At 42.5% G+C, this 17,454-nt stretch overlaps 1 protein-coding gene across 2 annotated transcripts in view; it reads left to right on the top strand.

The window, feature by feature from the left end:
* Positions 1-17,454, top strand: part of Rapgef5 (Rap guanine nucleotide exchange factor 5) — a 187,236-nt gene that overhangs the window by 62,122 nt on the left and 107,660 nt on the right. For both annotated transcript variants that reach the window (XM_010641103.2, XM_010641104.2), the window contains exon 7: positions 13,471-13,544. In XM_010641103.2, coding sequence (XP_010639405.1) covers positions 13,471-13,544 — 74 coding nt within the window. The remainder of the gene's footprint in view (positions 1-13,470; positions 13,545-17,454) is intronic.

Here is a 17,454-nt window from a genome sequence, read left to right as displayed (position 1 = left end):
TTTTTTTTTTTTTTTTTTTTTTGGTGCGGGGCAATTGCTATAGAGCCTGCAGAGCCTACTGCTTACTGCCAGTGAATAATATTGTAACTGTTTCTGATTTGAACTTTTTGGTTTTTTGTTTTGTGTGTGTGTGTGTGTGTGTGTGTGTGTGATAAACAGTCTGTTCCGGATGTAGCTCCTTCCTGGGGATAGTTTAAATCTCCTTTTTTGGACCTCTTAGTCCTGGCATGCAGGAGTTGTCAGAAGCACACGGAGTCACATGCAGCCAGAGAGGATTTGCAGTGGTGACCAGGCCTGTCTCAGCTGGGCCAGCATCTCTGGGCCCCCCTGTGTGCCTCCCTCCACACTGATCCTGTGCTTCATTCCACTGCTTCCCTGTCACATCCGTGCAGACGTTTGCTTTTTGCAAATGCAAGCTCCATTGCAGGTCCCTGTCCCTAGGACTTGTGGGAACTCCCGAAGGACCCCCATCCTGAGAAAGAAGATGTCTTGGTTACTTTCTCATTGCTGAGACAAAATACCCAACACCCACAACAAGTTAAAGTAGGAAAAATTTATTTCAGCTCACAGTTTGTGGAGATTTCAGTCCGTAATTATCAGGCTTCACAGCAGGGTGGCATGGCAGAGGGGCATCTCAGAGGAGAAACAGTCTATGGCAGAGCAGGCAGGAGGCCTGCTTTCCTCTCTCCCTTTGTATTCCATCCAGGATATAAGCCTCTATGCTGGTGCCACCTACATCCAGGGTGAGGCTTCCATTATCTACATTGAGAACTGTGCTAAACCTATTTATTTATCCCACACCCTCCTGCCTCTGCCTCACAAGTGCTGGGATTACAGGCATGAGCCACCACGCTTGGCTCTGCCAACTCTTTACTCTTGTTCTCCCCACAGTTTATTGGAAGCAACCTAGAAAGAGGCCTGAGCTTTTCCAGCCTTGATTTTCTGACCTCCTCCTGAGGGGCACCATTCTGTGGCCTGTTCATTACAGGAAAGAAGAGTCTGAGTTCTGGGCTTGCAGAGTTGGATTTTGATGTGCAAAGGAAGGGAGCATTTCTCAATAGATCTACTAACGCTTGTTGTCTTGCTGCAAATTTCTATCTTGGATGTTGGCATGTGAATATTAATGATTTTATCATGACATTTCTCCCACTTTATCCCAGCTACAGATGTTCTGATTAGGAAAAGCTCCCATCCGCATCAACATCACCGTACTATGCAGTGTAAAGTCACTGCCATTGATCAGATACTTCACATAAATCCTTCCTTCCTTGTACCCATCCAGGGGTGCTGCTTGTTATCACCTACCCCCATTTTTATAAGCGCTGTAATGACGTTGAAGCCTGGTAAGTTGATATAGCTTGACAAAGGCCGTGTACTAGGAAGTACGGTAGGAGCAATGCTATATTTTTTCCCAAATGCAAACTAAAAGGAATCCCTTTAAATTGCCAAGAGAGATTATGATGAGGGTTAAGGAAAATTTTCACATCTTCTTTCCTGGAAATTTCTTAAGCTCCCACCCTCCATTCATTCATTTGTGTTTAGTGGCCTATGTGGCCTCATTGCTTGTGCTCCCAAGCACAAAGGCTCAGGGAATTCTTCTGCTCCCTTCCCTTCTTTGTAAGTGGCAGAGTTCCACTCTTCTTGTCCATGGGAAAGTGTAGCGGTGAAATTGGTGACCATTTAGAAACAAAACCTGAAGAGCATGGTAGGAATGCCAAATGCTGTCATAAATGTGGAATTTAAAGTGCAGGTTGTATGCTGTCATGCCTTAGTTCATAGGAGTGTTCCGTATAGATACGACCTGATTTGTTCTCTGGCTTACAGCACCCAGGGCAGAATTGTGTAGCTCTGAGAAGTAAATCAAAAGACAGATTCAGTCCTAGCTCAGCCACTTTCTGTGAATTAGTAGCTTCCACAGGGTCATTTTCTTACTGTGTGAAACGGAGCTCATGGTGCCTACTGGTGGGGCTTTTGGAGGGGTTAAATGATGCGGCATGAAGCGCATAGCTTTGTGCTGGCACAGTTGGGCCCAAACGTCATTTTTTTACTAGCTAGGCCTGAAAGAAACGTGTAAAGTAGTGGAGAGCACAAGGATCTTTTTAAATGAATGAACCCTGCAATGTCTGAGAATCGCTGCTACCCAAAACTTGTACCATGTGATTATAACAGATTGGCCTAAATCTGTCCTATCACGAGAACATAGCCAAAAAACAGAAAAACCTCCCCAGAAAAATTGTGGGTAAAGTTAACTTAATTTTTGTTCATTGAGTTTTTATTCTAGTCAGATAATGTAAATGCCATCTTTGTGTTAAAAGAAAACATTATTTCTGGTACACTTCTCATTAAGCATAGGAATAGAATCAGGCTGCTGGAATCAAATACTGATTACCTCTTTATAACCCTGGCCAGTGGGGTAAATGTTTATGCCCTAAAAGACCTGGAATGGGATACTTTCTGCTCTAGTGACATTACCATTTTTCTCTGTTGAATAACCTTTCCATTAACTGAACTTGTACCAAATCTTACTCAAAAGAAAGCACTGTGACAATCTATTAAGATGTGGCAGCAAAGGAAGTTCGGAGGGTCTTGGCTGTGAGACAGACAAAAGCATTGAAATGGAATCCTGTCTGCCTTAGGGTGGGGATAAATCACACAGAGGGTGAGGCAGTGGTGGGCAGCCCCTTCTCTCAGTGCTGGAGCCCCTCCGGTCCAGTGTGCAGAATGCAGAGTGTATGGCATCTGCTGCGGTCATGGGGGCTTTTCAGCCCATCTGATTTTAATCTCTTCATTATTACAGTGTTGTCTAAGTGTGGTACATTTCTAGCACATGCATCCAAATGTTAGTAAATGTAATGCATTTCTTTCATGCAGCAGCCATTTCTTATCTGTATTATAGAAATCCATGATTTAGGGGGCATGGGGAAGACTAGGGAGGAAGGAGCTGGCAAAAGCACTTAAAAAATGAGTAAGTCATTACAGCTCTGTAAGTCATTACAGCTCTAATTGTCAGACTGCAGCCCTAGCAGGAAATTCAAGTTGGTTCTTGCTTAAATTCTTGGCAATAAACTTCCTGCTTTCTTTGTTTTCAGCATCACTGCCATTCAATTAATTTTAGACAATTTAATCTTTATAGCATATTGGTACAGAGAAAGAGTCAGACTTCGGTACCTAACTATCTCCTCTATTGACTTCCTTTGTAATTCTAGACAAGCTAGTTATCGTCTTTCAGGCTGTTTTTCCTGTTGTAAAAATGATAATCTTAATAGCTCTTAGAACCAGGTAAGGAGAGGACCACACCCACACCTGCCCTGAAATTCACCGGGATAACAGATGTGTAATCTTATTTCATATTACCATAAGAAGAATTACAGCAGCCAAAGTATAAATGGAGCCTACTTTGACCAAGGAAGTTAGTCTCCTCTACTGGAAATGTGTAAGAGCCCATTGTGGTGTGTGTATATCACCAAGGAGTACTTTTTAAGTGAACATAAGCAAAGTTCAAGGTCCACCAACCGGTGCACTTGCTAGCTTTTCAGTAGTGATAATTCTGAAACCAAATCCTGCAGGAGGTGTTGTTCAGCCTGGACAACATGCTTTTATCCATGGAAGCGATTTACCTCTTTCCTTAGTTTGTCAGAAAAATTATGAGTGTCATAAAAAGGTATCAAAAAATATTTATAACTATAGTTTTGTCAATTTAAAACTTTTAAAATAAACGTTTTAAAGAGTCAGAAAAATAATCAAATGAGATGACTGAAGAAAGGTAAACTGTTAAATTCCCAAAATGGTACTCAACTTTTCATAATAGAAACTCACTCTCTCAGTAGCCCAACTAAATATGCACAGGTGTTTAACAATGTTGGCATAAAGAGGTATCAAATGATTAAGTATCCCTGGCGACCACTTTTCTCAGTCTGGTCGTACCAGTGTCTTGACGAGAGGGATGTGGGGAAGAGTGAATGGGGTGACCCCCGTGGAGAGTGTATCGTGTGCCTGGCAGTGGGCACTCCAGAGCCGCACAGATTCATCCATAGGCGGTGGTGTTTCCCTCACTCACATCACCTACGCATTACTACATGGTCTCCAAGTTCCTCGACCCTGTGTTAGTCGGCTTTCTGTACCTGTAACATATCTGGAGTTAGGTAACTTGAGAAGAAAAATGTTATGGAGGTTTTGGTCCATGTTCTGTGTTCCCCTTGCTTTGGGCTCGTGGTGCGGCAGCACATCATGGGAGGCGCACTGAGGAGTGGACCCAGTCACCGCATGACTGGGAAGTGAAAGAGCAAAAAGGCTAGGGTCCCACAGTCTTCTGCAAGGGGCTGCCGCAATGATCTGAATACCTCGCTGTAGGCCACACTTCTTTGTTTTTCTTTTTTCTTTTTTGCTGTACTGGGATCAAACTCAGGACCTTGCACTTGCTAAACAGGCATGGTGTCACTAAACTACATCCTTGGCCTGGGCCCCACCTCTTAAAGGGCCAACACCTGGTAGTGCCAAGCTAGCGACCAAGCCACATGCAACTCTGGATGACATTCCAGATCCAGACTCTAGCAAGACCCGACTTACTCTTTCACCTTTGTTTTGTGGTATTGACCAACACTCAACTATCACTATTCCCGAGCTTTCCTCCATTTTATCTCTGTTTATGTCAGTTTACCACCTTAACTACCCTTCCTTCCTTCCTTCCCCTTACTGATTGTCAGAATCTGAGCTTTCCTTGAGGCCTCCTCCATCCTCTTAGCCCCTTTTCCCCAAAGTGGAGCTGGCATTTAATTCTACTTGGCTCTCACTTCTAATGATTATTATCTAAGTTAGGGAACCCAGTGGACAAGGACAGAGCCCCCAAGTGAAGGCAGGACAAAGATGTCATATGCCAGAAGCAAGAAAATGGAAGATGTGCCTAGTGAGAGATTCTGAGACTGGTGGATGGCCTGCCTTCCACATTCAAGGACAAGCTGAGTGAGGGCATTGACCTGCACGCTGGCCAGTGTTGAAGAGAGTAGAACACAGCTATCAAAGCTGTCACACCCACACATTCCTGGGCTAAGGTCCAGAGCATCTGGGAGCCTGGGGATGGGACTGTGGAACCTGAGTTAGCATCCGTCTCCGGTCCTCTCAGTGGGCATGGGCAGGGTGAGGGTGTGGCGCAATCACACACACACACTTTAGAAACACAGCTCAGGCAGCTGCACAGAGATGGGTTGAAGGAGAGTTGTGACAGTAGCCTGTCTGGGGGTTAATGAAGCTATGAGCTGTGACCGTGGCAGAAGGGTAGACACTCTAGAGGGAGAAGTGGCAGGATGTTGCCCAAGATTGTCATGAGAGCTGAGCAGAAGGACGGCCTGAAGATGCCTTAATTTCCAGCTTCGGTGCTCAGTGATGACCTAAAGTATGGTAGAGAACCCAGGAGGGGAAAGAAGCTGTGGAACGGGGTGAAGGCAATGTATGTGATCCGGACTTTGGGGTCCTCGCTCCCTGTGAAATATATTACTCCTCCCCACCCGCCACAACAGCCTGGACATGGCTGATGCATGTGTGTGACATGAAGATGTCCCAGTGAGATGGGCAATGTGGGCTCAGGAAGCGATCGAAACCCTGATGTGGGAATAACCCACATTGCAGTGAAAGTTGAAACGATAGGAGCAGATAAGATCACCAAGGAAAGAGGCAAAGAGAGAGGAAAGAGCCCCAGGAAAATTCGCATTTTCAGGGCCTTTGAAGATGATAGGATACAGAAGGGAGAGTTTTAAATAAACAGTCTCAAGTTCTGCTGACAAGGGCGATAGGCTGGGGCGGAGAGAACTACTGGGGGCCATGATGCCATGGCCGCCTGCCAACTGCATTCCCAGAGGAGCTCCTGTGGCTCTGGACAGACTAGATTATAGCGCCACTGGGAGTGACTGAGTAGTGAAGGCTGACCTCTCAATTTCAAATTCCAGTACTGAAAAAGTAAAGTGATTTACTGAATAGTTTCTCTGGTGTGAAAAACTAAAAGTGTAAATTGTAAAACTATACAAATCATGTAATCAGTAATGTAAAATAGGAAGAAAAGGGCTAAAGGTGTAGGGGAAGTGGGAAGAGTAGGTGAAAGGAAATAAGGGACAAGAAAAAATATGAGAAAAGGAAAACATGGAAACAAAGTCTTTGTAAATAGGGGTGGATGGAGTGGGTGAAGGGAGGGCAGGGACGAGGGGAAAAAATGAGAACCAAGATCTGTCATGTAAGGGTACAAGATCCCAATAATGAATGTAAGTGTACTGTATACTTAAAAAGTACCAGTAGGGCCGGGGATTTAGCTCAGTGGTTCTGCTGCCTGCCTGCCTCGCAAACACAAGGTCCTGAGTTCAATCCCTGGTACCAAAAAAAAAAAAAAAAAAAAAAAAAAAAAAAAAAAAAAAAATGGCAAATAAACTCAGTAAGATTTTAATAAATAAATACCTACATACATAAAGCGATGGGATGAAAGGCTGAAACAGGTTTCTCTCTTTCCCTCTCCTTCTCTCTCCTTCTCTCTCTCTCTCTCTCTCTCTCTCTCTCTCTTTTAATCCCTTGAAGAGAATCAAACATTTGGAAGTTTGCGTAACTATACGTGGGTAATAAAAGTGAATCTTCCCCAAGCCCTTTCTTCACCAGCTCGTTCCCCGCCAATTTACAGAGAATGTGCACCTTGCTGAACATCGTGGCGTGCTGCAGAGGAGCCTGCTAAATAAACATTCGGACCCCACTGCAGGATGGTACAAAACACAGCTGATTATTTACCCAGAGGGGCTGCGTTCTGCCTCCTGTGGCCTGGAAACATGCTGTGTTTTCCTAACACTTTTATGTCCAAAACCCACAGAACGCGTAAAAGAGCCTGACTTGATACACAGCTCATTCACATTTGTGAAAGACAATAGCTGGGGTGCATTTTAATATTAATTCTTTTTCTGTTCTTTCCTTTAATTCTATATCATTTTTTAAAAATGAAATCCTAAAATATGTCATATAAATAAAAAATTACATATATATGTATTATACACGGACACACACACAAAATGAAATCCTAGGCCAGGATTTTAGCTCAGTGGTGCTGCTGTGGTGCCGCCACCTGCCTCACAAGCACAAGGACCCGAGTTCGATACCCAGTTCCAAAAAGAAAAAAAAAATCCTAACCAGGATCCGTATGAATGGATTTGATGGCATGCAGTATGACCAGCGTTGTTCTGCTTCCTCCTTGACTGAAACAGAGAGGAGCTGCCATAAGTCCTAGGTACATTCATACATGAAGACTCGGGTAGGGTACTTCACTTCGCTAGTCTCAGCTTCCTCATCTGTGAAATGCAGAAGATTTTGGTCAACTCTTCAGGTTAAATGTCAGGTGCATGCCTATAATTTCAGCTCTCTAGGAAGCTGAGACAGGAGGATGACAGATTCAAATCAAGCCTGCACTACTTAGTGAATAAGTGAGGCCCTGTTTCAAAATTAATTTTTTTCTCAAACACTAGGGGATATACAATAGCTAAGTGCAAGAGCCCTGGGTTTAATCCCTAGTACTGAAAAAAAAAATTGTTACACAGGTAAAGAGATTATATATTATTGCCAAAACTTAAGTTCTTGGCAAAGTATCCAAAAAGTTATTTTTTCTTAAGACATTATTTTTCTTAATTACAAATATACTTGCTGATTTCCCACACAGAGACTTGGAATACTGAATTTCTGTCTGTCGTAAAATTTTTCATTGGTTTTTAAGCTTTCTGTTTTTAAAAGGTTGCTTGATTTTTGAAGAATGGTCTCAACTGTTGTGCATTAGAGTCATTGTATGCTTAATGTTTCTGTTACTGTGGCTCTTATCCTTATAAAATTGATGAGCAGAAATTAAATAAGCCTCATTTTAAAAGAATACCAGTTCCCTTTTTAAAGTAATATTATTAATAGTTACTGGGAGAGTTTTTTATCACCCTTCATAGTAAGTAGGGAGAAGACCTGTTTTTCCAAGATGACAAGAAAGTGACATCAAGTCTAGCCCTGAGGAGGTTGTCAGCTGTAGTGCTACTGAATCTCTCTTGGCTGATTTACAAATAGATGCATTTAAACTAGATGCTCTTCTGTGAATTAGTGCTGATTAACCCAGGTATATTCTTGGTTTTCATGTGGGCTCTTATGTTCACTATTCAAAGTACATGCTCCAGATAATATACCTGTGTTTTTGTATGGCAACTTATTTTCAAAGGCTGATTCTTGCATTTAGATCTTGTGTGTGGAGAGATAAGGGGATGGTTTGTGTTGGCAGAGAGGCTCCTAGCCTCCCTGGTCCCAGAAGCTGTCATTCCTGTGTACATGTCCTGCTGGAGGGAATTGTCCCAGAAACAATATTTGTATGGGAAAATTTCCCCATCGTACCCTTACTGGATCAGATAAAAGAAAATATTTAACTCACAAATCTAGATAACTGCTTCCTCTTCCTCTTACAACACGAACCTCACTAGGAGGAGGCATGAAAAGAGAAACTATCTTCTAACTTATTCCTTGACATTAATCTTTTAAAAGTCAGAAGAAGGGCCGGGCAATGGTGACGCACGCCTGTAATCCAAGCACTTGGGAGACTGAGGCAGGAGGATCACTGTGAGTTCAAGACCAGCCTGGGCTACATAGTGAGTTCCAGGTCAGTCTCAACTATACAGTGAGACCCTGTCTCAAAAAACAAAACAAAACAACAGCAACAACAAAAAAAAAAGTCAGAAGAATGTTCCTTTTTAGATGACTCCAACTATGAATTTCATGCATGTGACTTCATGAAGTGATCATAAATCCTCAGAAGTCCAGGATAAGTAAGTTTTTGTTTCCAGGTGCCACATGTGAAACACTGGTAGAATGTCTCCTTAGTGAATGGTTTTTCAGTACTTCCAAGAAAATAATATTTGTGTGTCGGGACAGAACATTCTCTTTTCTTTGTCATCAGGGTGTTGAGGTCAAGAGACCAGCAAAACTGAGAGAGCTCTCTGTAGTGCACAGATTGAGAGAGGCTGTGAGGTACCTTTGCCAATCCATTCTCACTCTGTTAATTTAAGTGTAATTCCAGACCAAGTATTTTGAAGTCATCAAAGATGTGGCAATAAAAGTAGTGTTTCCGGGTAAGGGTATAGTGGTAGCACTCTTGCCTACTAGGTGTTAGGACCTGCATTTGATTCCCAGCACTGTAGACTGAATGAATGGATGAATGCAGCATTGCTAGGGTGGATAAGCTAGAGAAACAGTGCTATTTAGCTTGTTTCATATGCTCATTTACTCCTCCTTTAATTCTATTTCTGTATGTTAAAATGTATGAGTAAATTTCAAAAGCTAGAATCAACTCCCAGTCCTAACACCATTACTCATTGTCCTGAATGTTCTATGTCCTAATTAAGTAAGGTAAGAAAAAGAAAAGCCGATACTCCTGTGTGAGGGAGCTTTCCCATCACCCACAACAAAAGGGAGGAGAGGTTTAAATGGCTGACAGTGGTGGCCGGCTCCAAGGCAGGGACAGCGTGGTGCAAGATATGGTGGAGAAAAGCTGCTCAGTTCACGGCAAGAGCAGGGAAGCCGTGCCAGAGAGGACGGGACCAGGGGTTGTATGTAATACCCAAGGTCACACCCCCGTGACCCACCCAGACACGCCCAGAAGTATGCTTTACTCATCCCCTAGGTCAGCGATGGTGAACCTTTATGGAGACGAGTGCCCAAACTGCAATCCAATACTTCAGTTAAACCTGAGTATTGAAGTTTTAGTTTAGAAAAAACAACTCACACATTAATATCTTTTGTCTTAAAAACAACTCAAGCGCCGTGAGTTTGCCGTCACTTCCCCAAGTGGCTCCTAAGCCGATTAAGTTAACAATTAAGCTGAACTGTTACTAACCCAAAACATTCTTGTTTCAAAAATAAAAAAGCATGAAGGGGACAAGGTTCTGCCGCCTGCCTGCCTCGTAAGCACAAAGACCCAAGTTTGATTCCCCGGTACCAAAGCAAAACAAAACATGAAGTTAGGCTGAAATATTTTTTAAACAGAAAGAAAATCAAGTAAAGGGCAAATTAAGTGCCAAAATATTGTTGGTCTTCAAAGGAAGTGATCCACATTGCTGTATTAATAGCTTGCCCTCCAGGACAGGACTTCTTGTATTATTGCCATTGGTTGAGTATGGTTCCTTGCTTCTGCAGCCCACTGCATGATAAAGTGGAATGTTACTCCAGATTTTATCTTTCCCTTTATATCCTTGCCTCTAGCTTTTCAGAGAAAACATAAGTGTTTTTCTTTATTCTTAAGTTTCCTCCAAAAGGCAACTGTGACAACAGGGGACCCCCTTTGAACAAGCATGAGTAGAACTTTTTGCTGAAAACAAGAAGAGCTTCTCTCCACTTCCACTGTTCTTACCTTGCCTGTAGATGTTCAGATGGTAGGAGTTATCCCAGCGGTGTGGGAGGTTTAACAGAAAAATTTCCCTCCTTTCATAAATAGTTATGAAAGAAGCAGCTTATTATATAAGGGGGTATAGTCAGGTGCCATGCTGGTCCCTTGAGGATGAATAGTTTGCCCCAGTTAACATTTACTGTGTGCATAGCCCCGTAGGTGGTCTCCGTGGTAGGTGCTGCACAGCAGGTATGAAAGGCGTACCAAAGCAAAAGGCACGTGGAATGATATCCTAAAAAATGCACAGCAGAGAGCGTAATATTTCAAAGCACACACAATAATGCAGGCTGAATCCATGAGTACAGCTGGTGAAATCACTGTTAGCCAGGTGGGGATGCAAGAGCTTACTTTTGGTGAAGAGGGCAAAACGGATAAACGCTGTGGTAGAATGTCTTAGCTACAGTATTTATTGCTGGGACAAAATACTTGAGACCCACAATTTCACGGAAAGGTTTATTTGGCTCACGGTTTATAGAGGTTTCAGCCCATCGTCAGCTTGTTCCAAAGCAGGGCAGCAGTCAGAGGGGCCTGGCGGGGGAGAATTGCTCACTGCATAGCAGGCAGAGACAGAGAGGGATCAAGGAAGGAGGAGAGAGGCACTTAGCCCATGTCACCAGGCTTCACCTTTCCACATCACGTTTAGCTGTAAGCTCATCAGTGGTCTAATCCTCTGAGTACCCAAACTCACGGTCCATCCACCTCGCCAAAGTCCCACTAGAGCGCATGAGGCTTTCGGGGGACATCCAGATCTAAACTGTAACGTGGAGACAAGGAATTACTTACTCTGCCTAGGAGGCATCACTGGTTGCTGCTTCTCCCTCATGTTCCTTTCCCCTCACCCCGCATTCAGTTCACTGGCACGTTGTGTACATTTTGTTTGAAAAATGCCCACTCCAGGCGTGGTGGTGCATTACCAATAATCCCAGTACTCTGGGAGACTCAGGAAGGAGGATTACAAGTTTGAGCCCAGCCTGGGCAATTTAGCAACTTAGTGAGACCTTGTCTCAAAAATCTTTTAAAGCTAAAGAGATGCAAAAGCTCTAGGTTCAATCTCCAGCCACCGTACTCCCTGCCAAATGCAGTCGAAGTCCCCATCCTGCTCCTGCTCTTTGCTCCCCCCTTTCCCTGCACATTGTCATCTGTAGTCCAGACAGCATCCGTAGTCCCTGACTGGTCTCCCCGCTCCCACTTGCCTCTTCCCAGTCTGTCCCTCATAAGAAGCAAGAAAGAGCTTTGGAACAGATGCATCAGATCATCCCATTCCTAATTTAAAATCCTTTTGTGGTTTCCCTGTGTTCTTAGGCTCAAACCTGAGTTCACTGTGGCTTATACCTTGCTTGTCATGTGTCCCTGTCTCCTGCCATTGGTGACTCCATCTCTGCCTTTACTTCTGAGCCCAAAAGTCACTTCTTCTGAGAAGCAGCATCGCAGCCATGTTCTCTACGGTGACCTCCCCGAGTTGGTCTCCTGCCGTTTCGCAGTTTGATCTTTTAAGGCCCTTAATGGTGCCTTTTAATTTCACTTTCTTTTTAAAATGTATTAGTTGTAGTTGTTATTGATTCTTTCCCCAGCTGATATGTGTACTTAGTGAAGCTTGCCCATCTTACTGACAGAAATAACTGCAACGCAAGGCACCTAACACTATAGATGCTGAATAAATATTGTTGAAATGAAAGGCCAAGTTATATAGAGAGAAAAGCCATCAAGTCATTGTGCCATGGTTGCTTCACGTGTCAGTGAGAAGGTGGAAATTCAGGAAGCCAGAGAAATGGAGGGAGCCCTTCAGTAGTGAGCAGAGATTCAGATTTGTGAAGGTGAGGAAGACATGTGCCAAAGCCCGGCACTTGTCTTCGTCTTGTTTGAATCTAATTGTTTTAGCAATTGTGCCCAAGCGGGATTAGATAAGGAAGAGGCCTGAGTAAAGCACTTTGTGTAGAGGTTATTGCATCAGTGAGGAAAAGGTGATAAGAACTTGGATAGGGAGATGCTGGGAAAAGGAAAGGTGGATTCAAGACTCCACAGTTTGGAATTTTGTGGTAACAGTGGAACAAACAACTGAGATATAATATACTGTGCTTCCTGTATTATAGGACATTTATACTGCCAGCCACAAGCCACACTTTTAAAAAGTACTTCTCTCAACTGAAGGGCATAGGAGGCTATCTATAACCACCAGATTTCGCTTGATAACCTACAATGCTGACACAATGGAAAAACCACATTTTCTTTATCCAGTCTCCAACTGATGGGCAAATGAGCTGTTTCCAAGTTTTAGCTATTACAAACTGTAATAAAATGGAATACTACTCAGCCATAAAGAATGAGAAATTAGATTCATTCATAGGAAAATGGATACATATTGAGGATATACTCCTAAGTGAAATAAATAAGTCATACATGTATGAATACTGAATAGTTTCTCTGGTGTGAAAAACTATAATAGTACATAAGATCCTAATGAGATAATTGACAATGTGAAATAGGAAGAAAAGGGCTAAAGGTGTAGGGAAAGTGGGAAGGGTATGGGAAAGGTAATAAGGGAAAAGAAAAAAATAGGAGACAATGAAAAGATGGAAATAAAGTGTTTGTAAATGGGGAGGGGAGGAGGGGGTGAAGGGAGGGCAGGGGCAAGGGGAAAAAATGAGAACTAAGACCTGTCATGTAAAGGTACAAGATCCCAACAATGAAAGTAACTGTACTGTATACCTAAAATGTACCAATAAACTCAATGAGGAAAAAAAAAATACTGATACAATGATGTCAGGATGGATTTAGGTGAAGAAAAGAATTGAGATTAAATTTTCCCACGGCCATTGATTTATTGGATGAAATAATATGCATGAAAAATAGTGCTATAAAAAGTGTCAACTTTTCATCCAAATATTGAAAATTCATGCTGTTCTTTACATTTTATAAATCTAACATTTTTTTCTGCCAAATTGCCAACTGAAAGAAAACGGACATTTTTATTATGGTGCTATGTTTAATATTATTACTATTACATTTAATAGTATAGTGCTACATTTAATATTATTGTTTTTTTTAAGCACTTGAGCAAGATGACGAAAACAATGACAAACATGTACCTGTAACAGAAGCTGAAGGTGTACCAAATTCTCAGGTATGATAATTTCTGTTACTTCTTTCTGTGTTGAGAGCCGTAGAGAATGTGGCTGTTTGCGGATGATGCAGCATTTACATCTTGTGCTATGTAAAAAGCCCTATCAGTGGGAATAGTGTGCTTAGTTTTGATATCAAGGTAAATCACAAAAAGGATGCTCAATTGTTAATCATATTTATAGGAGACCCCCTAATGTGAGGTTTTGCTTTCTGCAGTTTTAGTGACCCATGCTCTGAAGATACTAAGTTGAAAAGCCCAGAAATAAGTAATTCATAAATTTTAAATCTCGGGCCACAGTAAAAAGCATTAAAAAAGCTTGAGCTGTCTGGTCCTGTCCCACCCAGGATTCGTTTCATTTCTTTTTCCATGTGATCCATGCTGTATATGCTACCCACCCCTTAGTCACTTAGTAATTGTCTCACTAACCCTCATGTAGGTTACTGCTGCATCACAACGCTTGCCTCCCTTCATTTCATTCCAGGCATTGTATCTCTTATATCATCATTAGAAAAACAGTGAATACAGTACAATAAGAAATTTTGAGAAAGATCACATGCGTATGACTTTTATTTTAATATGTCATTGTAATTGTTCTATTTTATTATTAGTTATTGCTGTTAATCTCTTACTGTGCCTATTTATAAAGTAGAGTTTATCACAGATGCTTGTACACAGGTACAGGAAAAACATGAGGATGCAGTATTATCCATGGCTTCAGGGTGTCCATTGGCAGTCTTGGGATGTGTCCTTTGTAAATAATGAGAGGCTGCTGCATAGTTTGATTCTTTGGGGAGGTACAGTGAGAGAGAATACACTTCCCAGAGAAAACAAGGACAGAAAGTGAAGAAATGGAGGCAGAGGCCACCTTCAGGGCAGACCTTCCCTTAAAGAAGGCAGAGGAGAATAAGAGCTCACAGCACCAGCGGGTGGGGCTGGCTAGACAAGTAGTATTATGGCTCACCTGACAAAGGTTCTGTGCTGTCCCCTAATAGCTAAATCGTGGCATAGATGTGCTTTTGGTGGCATTGTAACTTCCAAATATGACTGTGGCATAAATACTCTGGACACTACCATACTGTCACCTGTTAACTATATCTAAAAATGGAGCATTTGAAGACTCTTAGCCTGGATGACCCATCTTGAAGGTTCTAAATCTGTTGGTTCTTGTCAGAAAAATCACATTAACTTTCTCCATCAAGATTGCACATGTTAGCTAGTCACACGTTAGTGGGAGGCTAAGACAGAAGGATCCTAAGTTGGAGCCCAGCCTAGGAAACTTAGTGATTTAGCAAGATCCTGTCTCAAAATAAAATGAAACATTTTTAAAGGCCTGGGGTTAAATCCCTAGAACCACCCCCACCACTACCATGAGACAGAGAGAGAGGGAGGAAGGAGAGAGAGAGAGAGAGAGAGAGAGAGAGAGAGAGAGAGAGAGTTAATATGCTGTAATAAATACACGTTGCTTTGCTGTTGTAACACTAAAGATGCTGCTGTCTATAGTCTACTTGAAATTACAGTTCAGCATTGCAAACAGACCTGCACAGAAATTCCCCATCTCAGAGTACTACTGAGTTGTGCTACTCAGTAGCTGAGCTGAGCTACTGAAAGTGCTTTCTCAAAGATTTCTTTAATCATTAATTTATTGGTGATATATTTCAAAACTTAAGCTATGATCTTTTGTTTTGAATTTTTACCCTGTGAGCAAAAGTCTGTTTGAGTGCAGTTTTATTTCTCAAAAGGATCCACAGCTCTTATTGTTTGGGATTTGGGGGTTTTATTCAGCAGCAATAGTACAACCACCCATCTACAGGATGTATGAAAGAAGGAAATCATGAAACTAGTCAGTCAGTAATTACATCAAGAATAGATTCAGTTTAGGTTTGGAAGTCAAGAGTCAGGGTCATGGGGAGCCATAATTCTTAGTGGTGCAGGCCAGGGCTGTGTGGGAAGGAAAGCAGCTGTCATCTCCTCTAATGTGTGTGAGAAAGCTTGACCTGCCACCGCCTAGCACTACCAATTTGATTCCGCAGTTCCGCCTGTCCGAATGCCTGAGGCGGGATCCATAGTTCAAGTTGTGTGAGATAAGCTTAAAGAAAACTTTCAGGATTTTGCCATCAGGTTATTGAACAGAATCAGAGATAAATGTGTGTGCTTTCGGACACGTGTGCATGTGTATAATGTACACAGCAGTTTATATATTGGATGTTCGTGTGTATCATTTATTGAACACCAGTATGCCAGACTCAGTCATATTTCAAGTCACTGCATCCTTCACTCCAGAGTGTATTTTAAGCAGTTTAAATAAACCTCCTCTCATCTCTGCTAGTCAGTGCATGATAAAATATATTACTGTGGGAAAACCTGCTCCTAGGCTGTTGAAAACTTTGGGTATGTAAAAGGTTCGGACAGCCACTAGCTCCAGTGGGCCTTGTTGTAGGTAGGTCTCCCACCTACCCGAAAACCTGAACTCTCCTCATTCATTGGCTTCGTGCTTCCTTTTCTCCCGAATGTATGCTGTGACGTGTGGACAGAGTGAAGTGAATATTCAGACTTGGGTTTGCATCCCAGCCCTTCTTCCTCACAGCCAGTGCCTTTGAGCAAGTCCCTTTGAGGCTGTGAACCTCTAAGTTCCTGTAGGGCAGAACCCAGCTTTGTCACCATGGTGCCATGTGCTAGGAACTACCTGGCATGCACTGTTTTTATTTCTCTAAAATGGAATATAAGGTTGCCATGAGGTTGAAATACAAGAATACAAATAAATAAATAAATACAAACACCTACAAAGACCGGCATTGTAGCTCAGTGCTAGATAGAGTACGTGCCTAGCATACATAGGCCCCGAGTTTGACCCTCAACGCCAGAAAACTTGCACACATCATACACACATGCACACACATGTGCGCACACTCACACACACACACACACACACACAATCCTGGCACCTAGAAGGAAGTGTGATGTGAGGTTTAAGAGCACTGCCTCCAGGACCTCACTGTCGGAGTCCTTTCTGGGCTCTGAGACAGTAGCCTTGGGCAAGTAACTCCTGCACCCGTATTCTTTTTTCTATAACAGCATTAAGCACGAACTTGTAGCACGTCAAACACACTGGACTCTCTTCTGAACTCCGTTTTTGTTCACCCACTTAAACCTTACAACAAACCCTGCAAGGTGGATTGTACAGTTACCACCGTTTCACAGACGAGCCCGAAGGTGGTGGGGCTGGGTTTCAGACCAAGGCAGCCTGACTCTCCCACCCACCGCACCCGCACTCTCCCTTTTAACCACTCTGCAAACTTCTTTTCTAAGTAATGTCTATAAAACAAGGATGATTGCTGGGTAGCTGTTAAATACTAAATGACCCCCCGTGGAACAATGAGGGGAGTGCTAGTACATAGTAAGCGCTCAGATTTTATCCTCCGTCCCTTGTTATCATATCATCTTGATCATCTGTGCACTGAAGATCTCTGACATAGCAACCTGGATTGCTGCTCTCTGCCGTTGCGATATCACATAAATGAAACACCCCAGTCCCTTCATTCTTTTCATAGGACTAACGGATTACTGAATCTTTGTCAAAAAGTTACTGTTTTCCTAGTTTTTATTTAGATCTTCAATGAGTAATTTCAAACTTGCTGAACTTGGAAATTCCTTGATTCAGTTGGTGATTGACCACAGGATTCAGTAATTATTTTCTTGGTCTCCTATCCCTCATTTGAATCCATCATTTTAATATTAGGTGATGACAGTGGTAAATTATACCAAATGATTAGCAAATATTTGAAAATTTATCAGCAGCCAAAGTGTGCTTTGTGTATGTGTGTGTGTGTGTGTGTGCGTGCCCTCCACCACTGAGCTTCACTCCTATATCTGCTTGAATTTTTTGAGACAGGGTCTCATTAAGCTGTCCAGG

Source organism: Fukomys damarensis, unplaced genomic scaffold, assembly GCF_012274545.1.
Source record: "Fukomys damarensis isolate Sample0158 unplaced genomic scaffold, DMR_v1.0_HiC HiC_scaffold_4, whole genome shotgun sequence".
NCBI classification, from domain to species: Eukaryota; Metazoa; Chordata; class Mammalia; order Rodentia; family Bathyergidae; genus Fukomys; species Fukomys damarensis.
This window is presented reverse-complemented; position numbering and strand designations above follow the sequence as displayed.